Source organism: Mus caroli, chromosome 2 (assembly GCF_900094665.2).
Source record: "Mus caroli chromosome 2, CAROLI_EIJ_v1.1, whole genome shotgun sequence".
Classification (NCBI taxonomy): domain Eukaryota; kingdom Metazoa; phylum Chordata; class Mammalia; order Rodentia; family Muridae; genus Mus; species Mus caroli.
Window position 1 is genome coordinate 149,518,063 of NC_034571.1, and position 16,960 is coordinate 149,535,022.

A 16,960-nucleotide genomic window follows, 5' to 3' on the forward strand; every position below is an offset into this window, starting at 1 on the left:
GAGTGCCCTTCCTTCGAAGCTGGGAGAGCCAGCTCACCTTCACTTGGTCCCCTCAGATGCTCCTTTCTGCCTCTATCACTATGCAAATCCCAAAAGGGATGATTAAATCCCTTAAGTGACACAGTGAGTCCTTCTTGGTCCTCATGATGGTGACAGTTGTCACCCCAATCCCAGACACCTTTTGAACCACCTCTTTTGAGGACAAGTGTCTCTGACTGGCACCTGAAGAAGGAGCACAGGGGTGTCAGCCAGACTGTGAGCGCCAGTTACTCCACTTTGAGAGCATGCCATCCTTGTGGAAGTCAAAAGTTGAGCCAAGTGCCACAGGAAATGCCCTACATTAGTAAGGAAGCCCAGTGGCAGCCCTGTGGACCACAGGTTGAAGTGGAGTTGGGCTGGAGGTTTAGGGACACAGGTGCAACGGAACAGCCAGAGATGACTAGATCCAACTGAAGAGAAAGCCATGGGTCTGGGAGACACTGAGTGGCCAGAAAGTCAGGTTACAGGTTCAGTAGTGTTATCAGCTAAGGAGGTTCCACAACTGCACACCAGGCTGTTAGGTGGGCACAGCCACGAGGGCCATTATGTCAATAGCTGGGTATATGCTAAGCCCCTGTGGGCCCTAGTTTGTCTGTGCAAAATGGCACCACAGAGCATGCACAAAAATGGCTTTGAGTGTGGAAATAACTGACTCATACTTGATTAGTAAATAAAAAGAAACTCAAAACCATCCACCAAAAGCCTCCCCCACAGAGGGCCCTGTCCGTCTGTAAGTAGAGGCCTTATAGAGATGAGGCCTGTGAGCTGCAGAGGGCACAAGTCTGGAGGAAGACTACCATTTGGGCAGTCTGTCTTCAGGGATGCAGGAACACAGCAGTGGAAAGGGGCTGAAGGAGGCAGTTATGAGCCTGACACTCTGGTGACGATGCTCATGATCTCTGGGGAGAGGTGGTGGCAAGGGCAAGGGAAGCAATGCCAACAACCAACTCGGCTTATGGTCTACAGCTTAGGAATCAAGGGGCATGGGGGCCTGTCAATCTGCAGTTAAATGCAGAGCCAGTGCTGGCCTCAGTCGTGGAACAGGGAGTCTACTCTACACTGCTGTCAGCTTCCCCATGTGCCAGATAGGAAAGGACAGTAAGAGCAGGAAGTGTTCCAACGCAGGTGGGGTCCAAGGCACAGAGCAGGAAAGAGAAGGATGGGCTCAGGGCTCTATTACATCTGGCCTGACAGGTGCCTGCCTTGTGTGCTCTACTCTACAGAAAGGATGCCAGGCTGTGTGCTTTTTGTGAGTTTCTTTTCATCTGCTGCCTCAAAATACTAGTCTGGAAAATAATCCTTGTTACTGCAAAGTTGCCAAGAGGAGTCTTGGGAGGGGATTCCCTTCCTTCTAGGAAAGACCAGTCTCCTAATGCCTTTAGGAGTCTAGCACTAATTGACTGAGTCACCACCTATTTTACCCACAAAGCCACAGACCAACAAGCACTGTGCCAGGCCTGGTCAGGCAGGTTCTGTGTCTGGTCAGGTGACACAGCCTCTATGATTATGGGTCGTGCAGGACTTCAATGACCCAGCTAAGGGGTGGGAACCATGGCACCAGGGAACCACTGAAGTGCTTTGTCTATTTCCCCCCCTCGTGGGCCCTTTCACATCTGCCTTGGCTATACATGAATATTCTTGGCACTTGTGAACCCAAGAGTAAAGCTCAAGTTTATTCCTTTAATGTAAAATCCTTTGATTAAATACTTCATTGCCTTAACACACTTTGAGCCAACATCTCTCAAGACTGAAGTAATAAGCATAAAGGTCACCGATGTCGCGTAGGAGACAGCTCTGGAAATGTTACAGACTTCTTCCTTGACTAATAAATGGGCAACACGAGTGGTGAGGAACAAGGTCATATGCCAAGTGGTGGGAAATCAAACCCACGGCTCTGTAATCGTCTGCCTCCCTGCCTCTTTTATGGAAGGTTGCCACCACTACATGGGACGGGGAATGGGAGCTTGGGCAGGCTGTCCAGTGAAGTGTGGGTTCTCTACAACTGCCCAGGGAAGGAGAAGAGGCAAGAACCACCCCGAGATTTGTCTCTGGGAAGGGTCTTTTTAACTAGATGCAACAAGGCACCCTCACACACACCCCTGTGCTGGCTGCTCTGAAGAGACAGAGCCTAGTAAGAGCCGTGGAACAGCCTTCTACCAACAGAGGAAGTAGCACCATGAAGACTGCTTGGAGGCTGGCACCAACAGCCTTCATTTTAAGGTGAGGGAACCAGAGGGTCACTGGACAGTCACACACACAAAGGCACAGCATAAGACCCAGGGCTCTGGGAAGCCTCATAGCAGGTTTTTAAGTCCTCTTAGTTCACTCTGGACACCAGTGTTTCATCCCCTTTTCCTAGATTCCCAAAGGAAGACAGGCCTTCTACACGGAACTTCTGTTAAGGCTTGGCCTGGCTTTACCTACCAGGATGGATAATGCTGTTTTCAACATACTCCCCTCTCCTCAGGCTCAGTGCTAAGCTCACCACGGCCACCTCTGAGTCCCTCCTCCTCATTCCCAGTGATTTAGACAGGCTGGTGGTCCTGCCGCTTCCACTGCTCAGACGTACACTGTTCCCCCAGGAGTGAACCCCGCCTCGCACGCTGCTTACTGCGATGGCCACCCCATTAGCTCCCAGCTGTTTGGGGCCTGCTAGCAGCAAATTCAGCTTTAAAATCCTCCCAGTGTCCCCCACTCTCAGTGCTCCAGATTTAAACAGACTGACTTCTTTCCCCAGAAGCTCTTTGGGGTCTGAATCTAAGGCAGTGGTCCTACGCTTTACTCTGCAGCACGGTCTCTGTATCTGTAAGCAGAGATGCTTAAAAAGCAACATTTCATTTATTACTTCAGTGTTCAAATACCTGCACTTGCTCTTTAGGTCTTCAAGTCAACCCTCCCCGAGGTCTGCATCAGCTCTACCCTGAGCCTCCCAGAACACCTGCCATAGTGCCTAGTCCTGGATCTCAGGGATAACTTACTGGAGCAATAAATATTATTGCCTTTCTCTTCAGCCTGAAGGACACCACAAGGGCAGAAACTGTCCACTGTGGTCCCAGGGTTTCACCACACGAGATTCTAACCAAAAGTCCTGAGCAGGACTCACAGGCCACGTCCTCCAGGAACTCAGTCTGTGACATTTGTCAGCGGCAGTATCCATGAAGGCTGAATGAATGATAGACAAACCATCACCAGAGAGAGGAAGAAACTACGAGGAGCTCCAACACAGGCAGTGTCTGAGCTCCCACGGCACAGATCAAAGCACACAGTATATGCAGGCAGCTCCCTAAGTATCCCACCAGCAACTCAGTTCAACCACCTTCCTCAACTGGGCTCCAAGAGCCCTGGAGTTGGGGGCTGGGGGCTGGGGCGGGGGAGACTCCCAGATCAACAGGGTTTGGAAAACTATTTGTTTTAGACATCACATTTTACCTATCAGGAAACTGACAGTGGGAACAGGACACCTCCTCACAGGGCCGCAACGGCAAAGCAAGGGCAGCAGTGTGAGGCCGGGGAGGCCTAGTGGCCTTCTGCACGGGAAGTGTCTTGTTGTTTTCCTGAAAGGTACTTTAGGGAGAAGGACAGCATTCTAGGTAAGGTGGGAAGCCCTGTGGGCAGAATGATCTCTGACAGGACAAGTACCCTTCAAGGGATGGGCTACCAGCACCCTACTGAAAGGGCCACAGATCTCCGGACAGAGCCCTATATGTAACCTTCAAGCCCATGACCTAAACAGAAAGCTGCTTTCCAAGGGAGAGCAAAATAAGCAATGGTCTTGGCCTCACTTAGGATCCAGGTCCTCCACAGGAGAGGGACACAAAAGCCTGTTTGTTTTCGGAACCTGCAGTTGTCTATTTTGCTAAGTCTCCCCACTAGGCTAGAATTATGAGGTCCTAGAGTGTCAGGCTTGTTTGTCCTCACATCTCCAGCAAGCCTCGTACAAGGCCTCTGTTTGTTGAACAAACTTGCCTTTCCCTATGCCCAGCTCCTCAGCCTGTCGAGCTCCGTAGAACCTCAGACAGCTATATACACAGCAAAGACTACACGAAGCAAGAGGACAACTGAAGTGGACAGAAAAGACACCCTGAGAATGGTCATTGCAGGTTTTCAAAGAAACCCCCTCTAAAATAGATAATTCTTTTGTAATGTCATTTTTTGTTTAGATTAAGGTCTCACTCTGTAGCCCAGGCTGGAGCTACTCAGAGGAATCCTCCTGCCTCAGCTTCCTGAGTGCTGGGATTATAGGTATGAGTGGATTACATACAGATCACAGTTGTCTCTTTGGAAAAGTTATAATCAAGAGGAAACCATGGATCAGCAATGCCAGGAATGCAAAAAAGAAAAAAAAAAAAAAAGGCAGAAAAATGCAAAAGAGCAGAAGCAAATCCACACAGCTTTCCCCAATAAAGGGAATGTCTGGGAAGGTCACTTGAGCTTCCCTGAAGTCACCAAACCCACCTCAAACACTCCCTCAGCAGCCCTCAGCACAGCTCCTGCTGCTCAGGCAGTGCTCCTGCCCTGCTTTCTGAGAGAGCTAGAGGTGTATGCCCAGCACAGGGCACTGACATGTATGTTGTCCCAACTGAGTGTCCCAGGTCACACTCAGAGTACCATGGGCACATCTACAGCAAGGGACTGGACTCTCTTCGCTTCTAAGTTGTTACCTAAGATATGCTGGGTGGATGGCGAGCCTTATTTATTTTTCCAACTGAAATGCCACGAGGGGTTTCACTCATTTTTACTTCAAAAGTAGCATCATAAAAATCCTTGATAATTAGAGCCCCAGCTGTCCCAAGATGTTTATCGAGGGATCCGTTCCTCAAGTCCTATAGAGCAAACAGTTTCAGGCAGGAAGCCAGGGGAGCTGAGAAGTGCAAACGGCTCATCTCTGAAAACTTCCAGACTCCCTCCTGTTTACTGCCTGAACTGCCCCCTGCTTTCCTCCCCAATTCCAGCATCTGTTCTCCAGAGAACAGATCAGATTTTCCAGCTAAGGTACTCTGGCGCCAAGGACTCAGCCCTGTGTGCTTCACCCTGCCCCCCACCAACTCAGAAATCCAACACCATGACCCAAATGGACTGCAGCCACATAAAACCACAAAGTAAAGTTTATAAAGCTTTATTAAACATTTCAAACAGCTGTGGAACGAACACACCAGAAATAAAAGCTTTACAACAGCAGTCCGAGTGTTTCACAAGTGTGGCCTCCAAGTCCCACTCCCCAGAAGCCTGCTTCCAGCTCTGTCCTGTGCCTGCCCCACCCCCTCACTTGCACACAGAGGGGGAGAGGAGGGGGGTACATTTCCGACTGGAAGAACAACCATGCTGATCCCCAGGGGCAGGGGCCAGGAGAAAGTCTCATTTGCAAACACTTGTTTCTGAAGCGCAGAGAAAAGCAAACAAGTACCAAGTCACCAAATCTTTCTTCCTGTGTTTTCTTCATAGTGTACAGTCTACGTGCGCAGCAATGAGGAGGCTCCTGGTGGGAAGATGATGGTGACCGCTCCCCTGGGTCTTGTCTGAACCACCTTGGAGTCCACTGTGCTGGTCGCTCTGCAATCCCCATGCTAAATAAAAACTGCAGCAGGACCTACTACAGCTAGCTACTACTACTAAACCTCAAAATCAGAACACATTCAATAAAGCTTCTTTAAAAGGAATATACACATGTATTGGTATGTAAACACACACACAACACACACACTCACACATACGTGTGTACATACACGCTGACACTAGTGCACACACACACACAGGGCACAGCAAAAATATCCGAACACCTATCAAGGGAAACATGGCTGCTATGAAAAATGTAATACTTTCTCATTCACTCAGCCAAGGACCACTGGGTCTACGAGAATACTGCACATCTCCCTCCTGAAGAGCATGCACTGGAGACATGAGGCAGCCCCTTTAGGTCAGCTGAGAGAGACAGGAGGAAGAGCAAAGGGAGAGAGGCTGGGCTGGAAGGCAGGAGCCCAGATACCCAGGCCAAAGAGCAATGTCTCCCCATCGCTTCTTTCTTTAAAATGAGGCAGAGGAAATACTGGAAGTCTGCAGACAACGAGCAGTTGAGACATGATTCCGTCTCACCTTCTCAACAGGGAACGAAGGATGAAAAAGCGAGGCTCTCGGGCATCAGCAATCTCTTCAAATTTGAGATAAGTGCAAAAACAAGCCCTGTCTTGGACAGGTGCTCCCCCCAAAAAGGAAAGGGGTTGGAAGTGAACCAAGGGGAAAATAGGGAAAGGGACTGAGGAGGGAACGAGGAAGGTCTTGACGAGGAAGGGTTATGGAGGTGACATTGAGACTACACTGTATCCACACAGGTCATATCAAGGGTATAGATTCCCCGAATCAATGACCAAGGGGGTGGGCCAATCCATCAGCCGGGACCCAGATGGTGACAGAACACACAACCATAAGACCACCCATGACTACAGGACTCTACAATAGAAGCACCGAACAGTGCCATTATTCACATTGTAAGGATAAAACATCACAGGCCAAAAGGCTCCATTAGGAATGTGGTACCCGCAGGGCTGCGGGATTTGAAACTCCAATGCTTTATGACCTATGTCAATGCCTCCCCTCCCGTCTTCTGCTTCCTTGGCAAGCTATCTCGGCAGACGTTAGGTGCCCACAACACCGGGGTCATGGGCTGATTCCGGAAGTGGGGAATCGGAGCAGTGGTACAGGAAACAATTTCCCCAGCAGCTATAGCAGATGAGAAAGAGGGCTGCCAGGAAAACCAAGGCACATATTGTGCAAGGTTTCCGTTCCAGGAGGAAGCTGAGCAGGTAGAAGCCCATGAACATGGAGTGGCTGAACCACAGAGCGGGGTTGAGGGGCTTGGGGATGAGGAGGACGGGCAGCAGCCACTGGAGGCAATACATGATCTCTGCCGGGCAGGGCCTTCACCAAGGCTGCCAGGCACCGCTGCAGGAACCGACCTAATGGGAGCCAGCAGGCACAGGTGGCTGCCCTTCGCTTTCTTCGACTCTCTCTCCAGGAGCTGAGCCGCTGTGCTCTCTGGCTGTCAGCCCGGGATCACCAAGGCAGCAGGGATCCTGAAGAGAAAAGTCAACACAACAAACAGACAAAGAACAGACAGACAGACAGACACAAAAAACAACAAACAAAACAAACAAAAAAACAGGAACAAATTGTATACTTATTTGGGAAAATGGATCATGGTTAACAACAGCAAATGTGAATGCCCTTTCCTCCCCACCCACCCATGAATGTCAACTTCTATCCAAATTATTACTTAAAGATACCCTGCTAGGGTGTGTCTTCCCTGGGCTTCTACTGGGGGATCCCAGGAGGGCATGGTCCCCACAGTGGGCTGGCTTTGCCTGGGCCCTGCCCAGCAGAGATCATGTATCGCCTCCTGGGGCTGCAGCCCGTCCTCAAAGGTCCCAGACCTCACAATACCGCCCTGTGGCTGCCACAGGACACCATGGGCTTGGTGTTGTGCCACCGTGTGGTAAGGAAAGGAAGGCTCTGTATCTAGTCTCACATCTGCTGCTACTGAGTGTGGTGAAGTATGCCAATTTTACAATAGTTATCTGTGCACTGCTGACCTGGAAAGGCTAGGCAATGGAACCTCAGATCCTGGCAAGCTATGGGAAGACACAGTAGAAAGCAGCCTGAACCATTGTTTGCCTTTTGCAAATAGTTCAGCATCATTTACCCCAAACCAGCCAACTTCTTTGAAAAATAAATTTTTAAAAAAGAAAGAAAACCAAAACCACAATACCCAAACTCACTTGGACCATTAAACCTCCATCTTTTACTGACATTGAACAGAAATGGGTCTATGTAAGTATTTAATCAAAATTAATGTCATATCCAAATAGGGGCAAATACCATCTGGCCTCTGTGCCAGGGGGCTTGCTGGAGAGGTACTTTCTCCAGCCACTGGGAGCGTGGGAACCTTCTACTTGCAGATGGCAATTTGGTCTTTCTACCATTATAGCAATTCACTAAAGATCTATAAGACAACGCTAACAGAGGACACGAGCTTTACTTTGAAACTAGAAGACAGTAGCCACAACCCTTCGTGGATGTAGCAAAATCCTATTTTGTGTTCCAGCTGCATAGCGAACTCATACAAAAAACCACCCTGGCTCAGGCAGACCTACTAAGGATTAAGAGAAGGGAGCACAAAAAACAGAGGTCGGTATCTCTCCCGCAGAAAATTTGGTCCACTTCTCCATAAAGCTCGCTCCTTTGTAACACACAAAGCACGCCAATCCTTCCTACATCCCTCCCAGAGTAGATACAATTGCTTTAGCTACTAAGAGCAGAGTGCTGGTCCAGCTCGGGACCGCAGCCATTACCGCCTGCCGGACAGAGCTGGAAGCAACAGTCAGAAAAGATCAAAGATTCTCACAAAACAGCTGGCATGGGTTTAAAATTCACGGACTAGTAGGAATGCAGAAAAAAAGGTATACATTTTGCTTTCAGAGAGACTTCAGTAACTTCGGCTTTCCATCCGTATGGAAGGTATATTTTGGCGCGGCACTGGTTACGCGGCATGAAGAATTTGTAGGCTTGGGTGTGTCGAACCAAGAGGCTTGCACCCCTACCCTCATTCTAAACTGTAGAGCCACGACTTCCCTCCATTTTACACCGACTTTCAAAAGCGGGCAGAGCAGAATCTTCTGGAACGGTGTTAGAGCGGGCTCAGGAGGTGGGGGTCGGTGTGGAAAGAACAGACGGGATTTTTTTTTCTCTCTTGGCGAATGAGGAGCGCCCCCCATCACCCCTCCTTCTCAACAACCCCCAAGCGCGCATGCGCACTTAGATGGCAGGAGGGTACTTAAGGCACGGCCACCGGGGCTGCGGCATTGCGCCCAGCAGCGGACTCCGAGACCAGTAGACCTCGGCGAACCCTTGCTCTCGACCACCCACCCACTTTCGGAACCATGGCCGCAGTGGCAGCAGCCTCGGCAGAACTGCTCATCATCGGCTGGTACATCTTCCGTGTGCTGCTGCAGGTGAGTATGTACCCGGGCTTTGGGTGGGAGAGGGCACCCGAAACGCGCCCCGGGACCCCTTAATCCATATCGCGATTGCCGCCCCTACCCAACCCATCCTATCCCAATTGCCGCGATCCCTGTGTACCAAAGTGCCGCGGTGGTACTATTTGTCCCCGCCCGTTCCCGTGCCCACATCCTCGCGCAGACCCTGTCCCCAGTGCGCCCGCGCCCAGCCGGGAACAAAGACTCAGGGGTGCGGCGGTCGCCCGCTGCGGACGATCGCGACCAACGCGGTAAGAAATACCCGCTATATTCAGGCTCGATCCCAGGAGGGAGGCGGGGCACTTGTGTGCTGCGAAACTTTACAGTTCACACAACAGAAAATTTTCACCTTAAAAAAATTGCGCAATGCGGGAAATTTTCTTTTAAATACACTATGTACACACATATTACACTTGGGTGGGTGAGAAAGAAGTTAGAAAATGGCACTCCTCAGGAAAAATAAAAAGAATCTCAATAAATAAGGGGGAAAGGGAGGAAATAGAGAAAACGCGCATTGCAGGAAAAATAAGCCAGACAAAGGCACTTACTAGGAGAAAAATGGATTAAAGTGCATTGGAAAAGAAACAAAGAAACAGGGGGGAAAACCCGAATTGGAAACACACTAGAGAAAAAAAAATGCCCTTCGCAGGACAAAAACGGAAGGGGAAAGAACATTTTCAAAAAAAAGAAAAGAAAATGAAAAAAGGGGCAAATCATTTTATGGAAAAAGAGAGTGCGCGATATCGCGCGCAAAAGTGCTTCTCTTAAAGCCAAACTGGAAGAAAGCACTTTGTGCAAAAAACTATCTACCCCAAGAGCTCCCTTTGCAGGAATCCTGCTAAAGGAATCCTTTGCCAAAGAAATCGCATATTTCCTTCAAGGTGTTCCTGGAATGCTGCATTTACTGGGTAGGATTCGCTTTTCGAAATCCTCCAGGGACACAGCCCATTGCGAGAAGTGAGGTATACTTAAGTTGTGGGTCCAATCAGCTTGCAGCCATGCAGCTCTCAGCACAGTTGGAAAAGCTCCAGCTGCCCTGACTGGTGGACAAGCTGTGCCTCGCCCGCCACTCCAGGCTATGCTGGTCAGGCGGGCGGGGCAGGGGGCGGGGCCGGGCGGGCAAAGCAGCAGCAGCAAGCAGCAGTAGCAGCAGTAATACACAGGGTCACGGGTACTTCTCTAAGGGTGGGTCCTGGGTCTCTCACCGCAGGTGTTCAGGTACTCCCTGCAGAAGCTGGCGCACACGGTGTCCCGGACCGGGCGGCAGGTGCTGGGGGAGCGCAGGCAGAGAGCCCCCAACTGAGGCCCCAGCTCCCAGCCCTGGGCGGCCGTGTCATCAGGTGCTCCTGTGCTTCTCGACCAGCATGGGAGCCAGTGCCGCGCAGGAATGGGGGGTCCCCTGTGTTCCCTCGTCAGAGGAGCACTTGCCAAGGTCAGTGAGGGGCCGGTAGGCCCCCAGAAAAGCAGCACCGACAATAATGAAGATATCAGTTCCCTTCCCAGCCCCTTTGCCCCTGTCCCACTACCGGCGGGTGGGAGAGGAGGGGGGAAGAGGGGAGCAACCCTCGAGATATGGGCGTAGGCACCACATTCTGATCTGGACCAAGTCGGAACAGTACCATCTCAGCCGCACAAGATCCTACCATGAAGATCGAACAGCCCATCAACCAGCAGAATGGACATTCTGACATCACCAGCTGAAGCCCTGAATCTCAGTGCAGAAGAGAAAGTGTCAACTGCGTGCAGCATGGGGGGAGTGGAGGGCGTGGGTGGTGGAGGAAGAGGGTTAAGAAAACTAGTGGGGCCCCCTTGCTGTCCCTTGCCTATGGCACACATATTCCTGCCTTGCTCCCTCATTTCCCCTTTCCCCTGCCTTCAAAAGCCCTCCCCAAAATGTGTCACTTGATTCGGATATATTCAACCAGTAATTGAATCCCACCTTTACCAAAACACCTTCTCTGACCCCCGGCCCTTCACTGATCTTGCTTATCCCTGGTCTCACGCAGCAGTTGTGGTCAATATTGTGGTAGTCGCTAATTGTACTGGTTTAAGTGTGCATTAGTAGTGTCTCCCCAGCTAGATTGTAAGCTCCTGGAGACAGGGACCACCTCCACCAAAAATAAAAAAATGGACTTCTCCTGTCTTGTAGTGTCCTAGGACCCTGCAGGGCAGTGGGGGTGCACCAAAAAGTTCTTTTGTGGCTTCTTTTGCGACTGCGTCACATTATCCATAAAGCTGGGCAATGTACTCATTGTGGAGGGGCACACCACTTGGAATAGGGAGGAGGAGGGGGGACAAGAAGACAAGAATAAACCAAGACGCTCATATCTGCCTCATTTAAATCTGTCCTGAGATAAAGGACTATTTCTCATCTGAAATGAGAAGAGTGGTATTCATCTGTCCCAGAATAAGGGACATTTCCCCTTCCCCACGATGATGGGTGAATTTATTTGGTGGTGCNGAGATAAGGTACCATGGCAGGTTTTCTATATGGGAAAGATGGAGAGAAAATAACTGGGATTGGCCCTCTAAATGGAATACTAAAGGTCATAAGGGTTAATTTAAGAATATAAAGCTCATATCTGCCTTATTTAAATCTGTCCTGAGATAAAGGACTATTTCTCATCCGCAATGAGAAGAGTGGTATTCATCTGTCCCAGAATAAGGGACATTTCCCCTTCCCCACGATGATGGGTGAATTTATTTGGTGGTGGTTATACCACAGATCTCTACCCAGGAGCCCCAGGAAATGAATGCTAGGCAGGAAGAGGGGGTGCTGGCTGGGACAATGAGCATAAGGTGTGGCTTGACCGCTCCTCCACCAAGCTTAATGCTCCAGACCCCAGGATCACCCTAAGGCTGGCCATCCTGTCTTGATTTTCCAACCCTCCAGCTGGACACTCCCTCTCTTAATTTTCTCAGTTCATCCCTAAGGGCCTTATCAGATCGATAGCTTGCCCTTTCCCCTCCCATTGCAGCAGGGAGAGTGGGCTGGCCCCTTAGTTCCCTTTCTTGGTTAGCCAGAGCTGTTCACAAGTGTCAGCTGACTGCCTCACCAAATGGTCCTGCCACCTGTTAAGCCTCATTTCTCTGGCCTTACCCATCCCTGCCTCTGCACACCTGCTCCTATGCCAATGAGTTAGAAGGCCACCAGTCTCTCTTGCTATTTCCTCAAACTTCCTAGTCCTGGTCATCACACTACACACTCAGGTGCACAAAGCACCTCAAAGTTCTTGAGCCTTGACCTGCAGATCCCCCAAGAAAACCTGATTTTCAAATCAATCACTGGCCCCTCTTCTGAAGATACTTTATAATCTCATTCAGCACTAGGGAATTATGGGGGAAAGTAGCACAGATTTTGATGTGGCCTTGGCTTTTCCACCCATCAGATCAGCGTTGGCTACCCAGCCAGGTTGCTTTTAGTTCCCTACTAAGGTCCAGATGAGCCCCATACACATCAGAGAGGCGGGATTCCACAGGACTTGGATGTGAAATGCATTCCAAGGCGCGGTCTTCCTTAGCAGGGTAGATACAGCTGCTGCTAAGGCCTGAAGTCAGGTCAGGTCCTGTGCCTGCCCCGTAGTTACTCATCTGCAGTCAGTGGCTACCTCCTTTATGGTTAGAAACTTCTGTGGTTTGCCATACTAAACTCATTGAACCTTGAGTACATATAAACACAGGTTCCAAAGGAAGGTTGACTCTCCCCTTGGAGATCTGGAGTGGGGGGCCCGATGCCACTCTATTGTTCCATGTTCTAACGTCAGCCCAAATTAGATGCCAGCTGAGTACACAAAAGCCAAACCAGGGAGGAAGGAGTCTGGCTACTCTGCTCATAGCATATCCTGTGCCCATCCCCAAGCCAGGAGGCTACTACTGGTAACTCCAGGGCTTTCCAGATGATCTTGGTAAAACCTTTTTCTTCCATCTATTATCCAGCAGTGATGAGTGTAGGTGGAGTCTTCAAGGCGCCCTGGTGACCCTGAGAATGTGAATGTCCTCTACCCACTTTCTTCTTCCCACTCCACACCCTTTTGTCCTAACAGCAAACTAAACCCTCCAGAGGAGGCAGGAATGTGTTCATGCCCTTTCTTTGTGTCAAACCTGTAAGCCTGATCCAAAACCACCTTGTTTATACAATGCTTCCACAAGCTATGCATTAAAACATTTTATTCTCACATAAAGCAATGGGATATATTTTTATTGCAAAGTCCTAGGTACACAGAGCTAAATATCCCTTTTTCTTAAAGAGGTTGCTACCTCCAAAGAGGAGCCCAGGCAGAGAAGGTGAAGTGGAATAGCTTTATGGGAATCTAGCAACACCTGAGACTCCAGGCACTAATGCCAGAGAAAGCTGTGTCTTGGCCCGACCAGCTCAAGCTCAGTAGGGTGGAGGTTACTAAGTACCCAAACTCTTAGAGATGTGGGTTCTAGGAGACTTTTACGTCTATCTGTAAAGTAACTGAATTGTGACTGAAATGTATCTGAGGGACAAAACAGGGATTAAGATTTTTGGCTTTGACTCTGGGGCTGGCCAAAGACAGCTTAATTACACAGAGGCTTTGAAGGAAGCAGGCTCGCTGCTGGCTCCTTACTAGATATCTACTTTCAAACTTGGATCGCTTCAGGAGCCAACATCCCAAAGGGAGAGACTCTGAGCTGGCAGTTAATCTTCCCCAGGAGATTTAAATGTGTACACACAAACATAAGACTAATTTACCAGCGTCTCTGTTTTCAGGTGACCACTGACTTCTTCCATATGCCAGAGAGACATGTTTGCCACAATCTTCTCTGGAAATAATCCTGTCCTCCTCCCTCCACAGGGCTCATACCACACCAGGATACAGATTCCTGAACATTCCAGGGCAGAGCCAGAAGACAGAAAGGAAGCAATACAGGGCTCTTGGTAGATCACACAGTCACAAGCTTGAATGGAATGCATGTATTTCAAAGAGAACAAGTAAAAAGGGCAGCCTAACTCTCATCCCCCTTAGAAATAACATGTAAGAGGTTAAGGTGTTCTGTCAACAACTTTAAGATGACCATTTTCAGATCGAGAATTGATCTGGTTCCTGGAAACTGACCAAGGCTCCAGAAACCCAATCTTTAAACAGGAACTCTGGCCATTAATGAATCTTGACTTAAAAGAAACAAGCCAGCTCAATCTAATGCTTGCCATGGGCACATAAAATGGAACTTTTTGGGGTCCTGGCTTTGGTGTTGCAGTTCAGATGGCTGACAGGATGGCTGGACCATGTCAGACTGGGCAGAGCTGTCCCCAATACATCAGTTCCCTGAAAGGGACAAAGAGGATCCAAACCTATAAACAGAAATAACCTATAAACTAGAACGGGTCCCAGTTTCCCAAGTAAAAAGAGACATGAGACTTAGAAGGAACCTAAAGGTGGTTTGGCAGAGGAAGGGAAAAAAAATATCGACTGTCCCCATCCCCCATTCTTCCTTTCCAGCCAGGCACTCCGTTCCTTCTGCTGCCCTTGAGTGCCACTCCCCACAAACTGGAGAGGGAACCGGTGTCCAGACTCGACGAAAAGTTGGTAGAAGTGAGAAGCACACGGGACCCGTAGCAGATGGTCACCCTATTACTCCGGACACAAAAGAGAGCGTTCGGGGCCCACTTCTACCTTCTCCCCACACTCCTTCGGATAAGGGTGGGGGAAGAAAAAGAAAAAAGGTGGGGGGGAGAGAAACTGAAGTGGCGAGGAAAGAGTGTCCAGCCTCCCAGAAGCTGAGCCCCTCGCCAAGGTTCGGAACAGAGGAGGTGGTGGTCGCGCCCGCCCCTCCCAGCCCCGTCCCAGGAGCGCGCTGACCTTGGAGGCCAGAGTGACAGCTAAGGAACCCCGGAACCCACCCAAGGGACGGGAAGGGACCACCCCCAAGGCCCAGGTTGGGACGAAAAGGGGAGGTCACCTGACGCCAGACAAGGGTGCGCCCGCCCCCGGCCGCGCGGAAAGCCCCGGCGAGAGGCCAAGCGGCGCCTAAGGTGACCCCGGAGGGCTAACATGGCGGCGCGGCCGCGCCGAGCGCTCTCACCCTGCCCAGGCGGGCGACGCCACGATACCTGCGAGCCTCGCCATGGCACTGCCGCCACTGTCGACGTCGCCGCCGCTGCCGCTGCTTGCCTCCACCTTAGCTCGCCACCAACGCCGCAGGAGCTGGGGAGACGCCCCCTTCGTCTTCTAGTGGAGCGGTCCAAGGACCCCCCGTCCAGAATCGAGCTGTCCGCTGAGAACGCCTGACAAACTGGCTCAAAGAGAGGCTACTCTCAGGCACTCTCCCCTCAGTATCCGCCACTAAATGTCCTTTCTAAATTTCTTGCAGACTTGAATAAAATTATGGGGCGCTAAGGTCTTCAAACCCGTGGAATATTTGGTCAGGCGTAGCTTAGGCAGCCCCGAACCTCCGGCCCATGGTCCCCTTCATGCATATGCAGCAGATTGTGATTCTTACTCTTTGAGAGCTCCGCGGGCGAGCGAGGTTTAGTTACGCTGATGAGCGTAACTCCCCAGAAGCTTTAACACCTTGGGGTTTGTGTACTTTGGGAAAACTTCTCGTGGCTCAGATCTGGCCCTTCAACTACGGGCTAGGGACGTGCTTCCTCCTTAGTGATGAAATGGCTTGCCCCAGGCTTGTTAATGTCTAGATGAGTCAGTGTGGTCACTTACTAGCTTATTAGCCACGTTCCTGACCTCATACTGTGCGCAAGCGCAGTGCTAGAGGCTAAGGAGGTACAATTCTATTCCTGACCCCAATTTTCTCAGTCACAGGGGTGAGAGTGAGTGTCGGGGGATAGTGGAGAGACTACCCAATAACCACTTGTAGTCGCACCGGTACATGATTTGTAATTAGGCATCGTGGAAGGCACTAGGAGGCAAAGTAAAGAGAGGAGAAATGAGTGGAATCCTGGTGTCTGGAGTGGGCGAGGGTTGGGGCCTTCTTAGGTATACTGAGTTTCTGCATTGTGTGAATGAGGGGTCTTGTTCCAGACATGGAGGTGACAACCCTAAGAGTGGAAGGTGAACAAGGAATATGACAGGTACCTTGGTCATGAATTTTTGTCGTGAGAGGCATGGGAAGCTATGTTCTTCGAGACAATGAAAAGAGATCTGGGTCTCTTCGAGGCCATTGACTTTCAGGGTTAGAAAACATGGAAGTGAGGTTTGGGACAGGAAGCCAGTTAAGCAACCAGAACATCTTTCCAGACACAAAGTCACGGTGACTCAGACAGGTAGTGACTAAGGGAGCTAGAAGAGATCATATCAAACTGGGTGCGGGGAGCACACACTGAGGCACAGGCATTGACTCCTAAGCTGTGGCTGTAGGGATGAAGAAGAGGTGAAGAGCCCTTGGCCAGGGTGGAAAGGCCTGAAGACAGGCTGCAGGGGACAATCAGAAGTGGGACTGAGAACTCAGTAGCGGAAATGCCTGGGCACACCGTGGATGGAGAGAGTGGACCTGTATAAGGGCTGGTGGGCCTCCCTCAGCACACGGGTCTTAGTAGTGTCTAGAAGCCAAGGGGATCCAAGGCAGGAAGGAAGGAGGCCAATGGTGATCTAGGGAGAAGTGGGAAAGGAGCTGCAGAAGCAGGGTGCAGCAAACAGACTCTCTTGTCCCTACTGCCACAGGCTGGTCCATGAAGCAGGGGTTTCGTGGAGTGGAGCTGGCTGGTGCTGACTCACGTGGGAGACTTTGGACACCTTGGATTCGGGAATGAGATGGCTCTGTAGCCTGTTCTTCATGTTGCCTCTTTTTCTTTCTTTCTTTCTTTCTTTCTTTCTTTCTTTCTTTCTTTCTTAACACTAAATTACTGCCTTAAAAAGGAGGGGCTGGTGAGATGGCTCAGTGGGTAAGAGCACCCGACTGCTCTTCCGAAGGTCCTG

At 50.4% G+C, this 16,960-nt stretch overlaps 2 protein-coding genes across 5 annotated transcripts; one reads left to right on the forward strand and one right to left on the reverse strand.

Annotated features, from left to right (window-relative positions):
* Positions 1 to 5,139: 5,139 nt before the first annotated feature.
* On the reverse strand, positions 5,140 to 15,274 carry Blcap (BLCAP apoptosis inducing factor). Its single transcript, XM_021150984.2, has 2 exons — positions 15,142 to 15,274; positions 5,140 to 7,106 (listed from the first exon to the last, which is right to left on the reverse strand). The coding sequence occupies exon 2, from the start codon at positions 6,930 to 6,932 to the stop codon at positions 6,669 to 6,671; it is 264 nt and encodes an 87-aa protein (XP_021006643.1). The 5' UTR covers positions 6,933 to 7,106; positions 15,142 to 15,274; the 3' UTR covers positions 5,140 to 6,668.
* On the forward strand, positions 8,864 to 11,254 carry Nnat (neuronatin). 4 transcript variants are annotated; one of them, XM_021150965.2, is made up of 3 exons: positions 8,864 to 9,041; positions 9,229 to 9,316; positions 10,276 to 11,254. In XM_021150965.2, exons 1-3 carry the CDS (start codon positions 8,970 to 8,972, stop codon positions 10,503 to 10,505), a joined length of 390 nt encoding a protein of 129 aa, XP_021006624.1. In that variant the 5' UTR covers positions 8,864 to 8,969; the 3' UTR covers positions 10,506 to 11,254. The 4 variants fall into 4 exon arrangements, with proteins under 4 accessions (XP_021006624.1, XP_021006638.1, XP_021006630.1 ...); XM_021150979.2 differs by lacking the exon at positions 9,229 to 9,316 and adding an exon at positions 9,947 to 10,027; XM_021150971.2 differs by lacking the exon at positions 9,229 to 9,316 and adding an exon at positions 9,947 to 10,022.
* Positions 15,275 to 16,960: the final 1,686 nt, after the last annotated feature.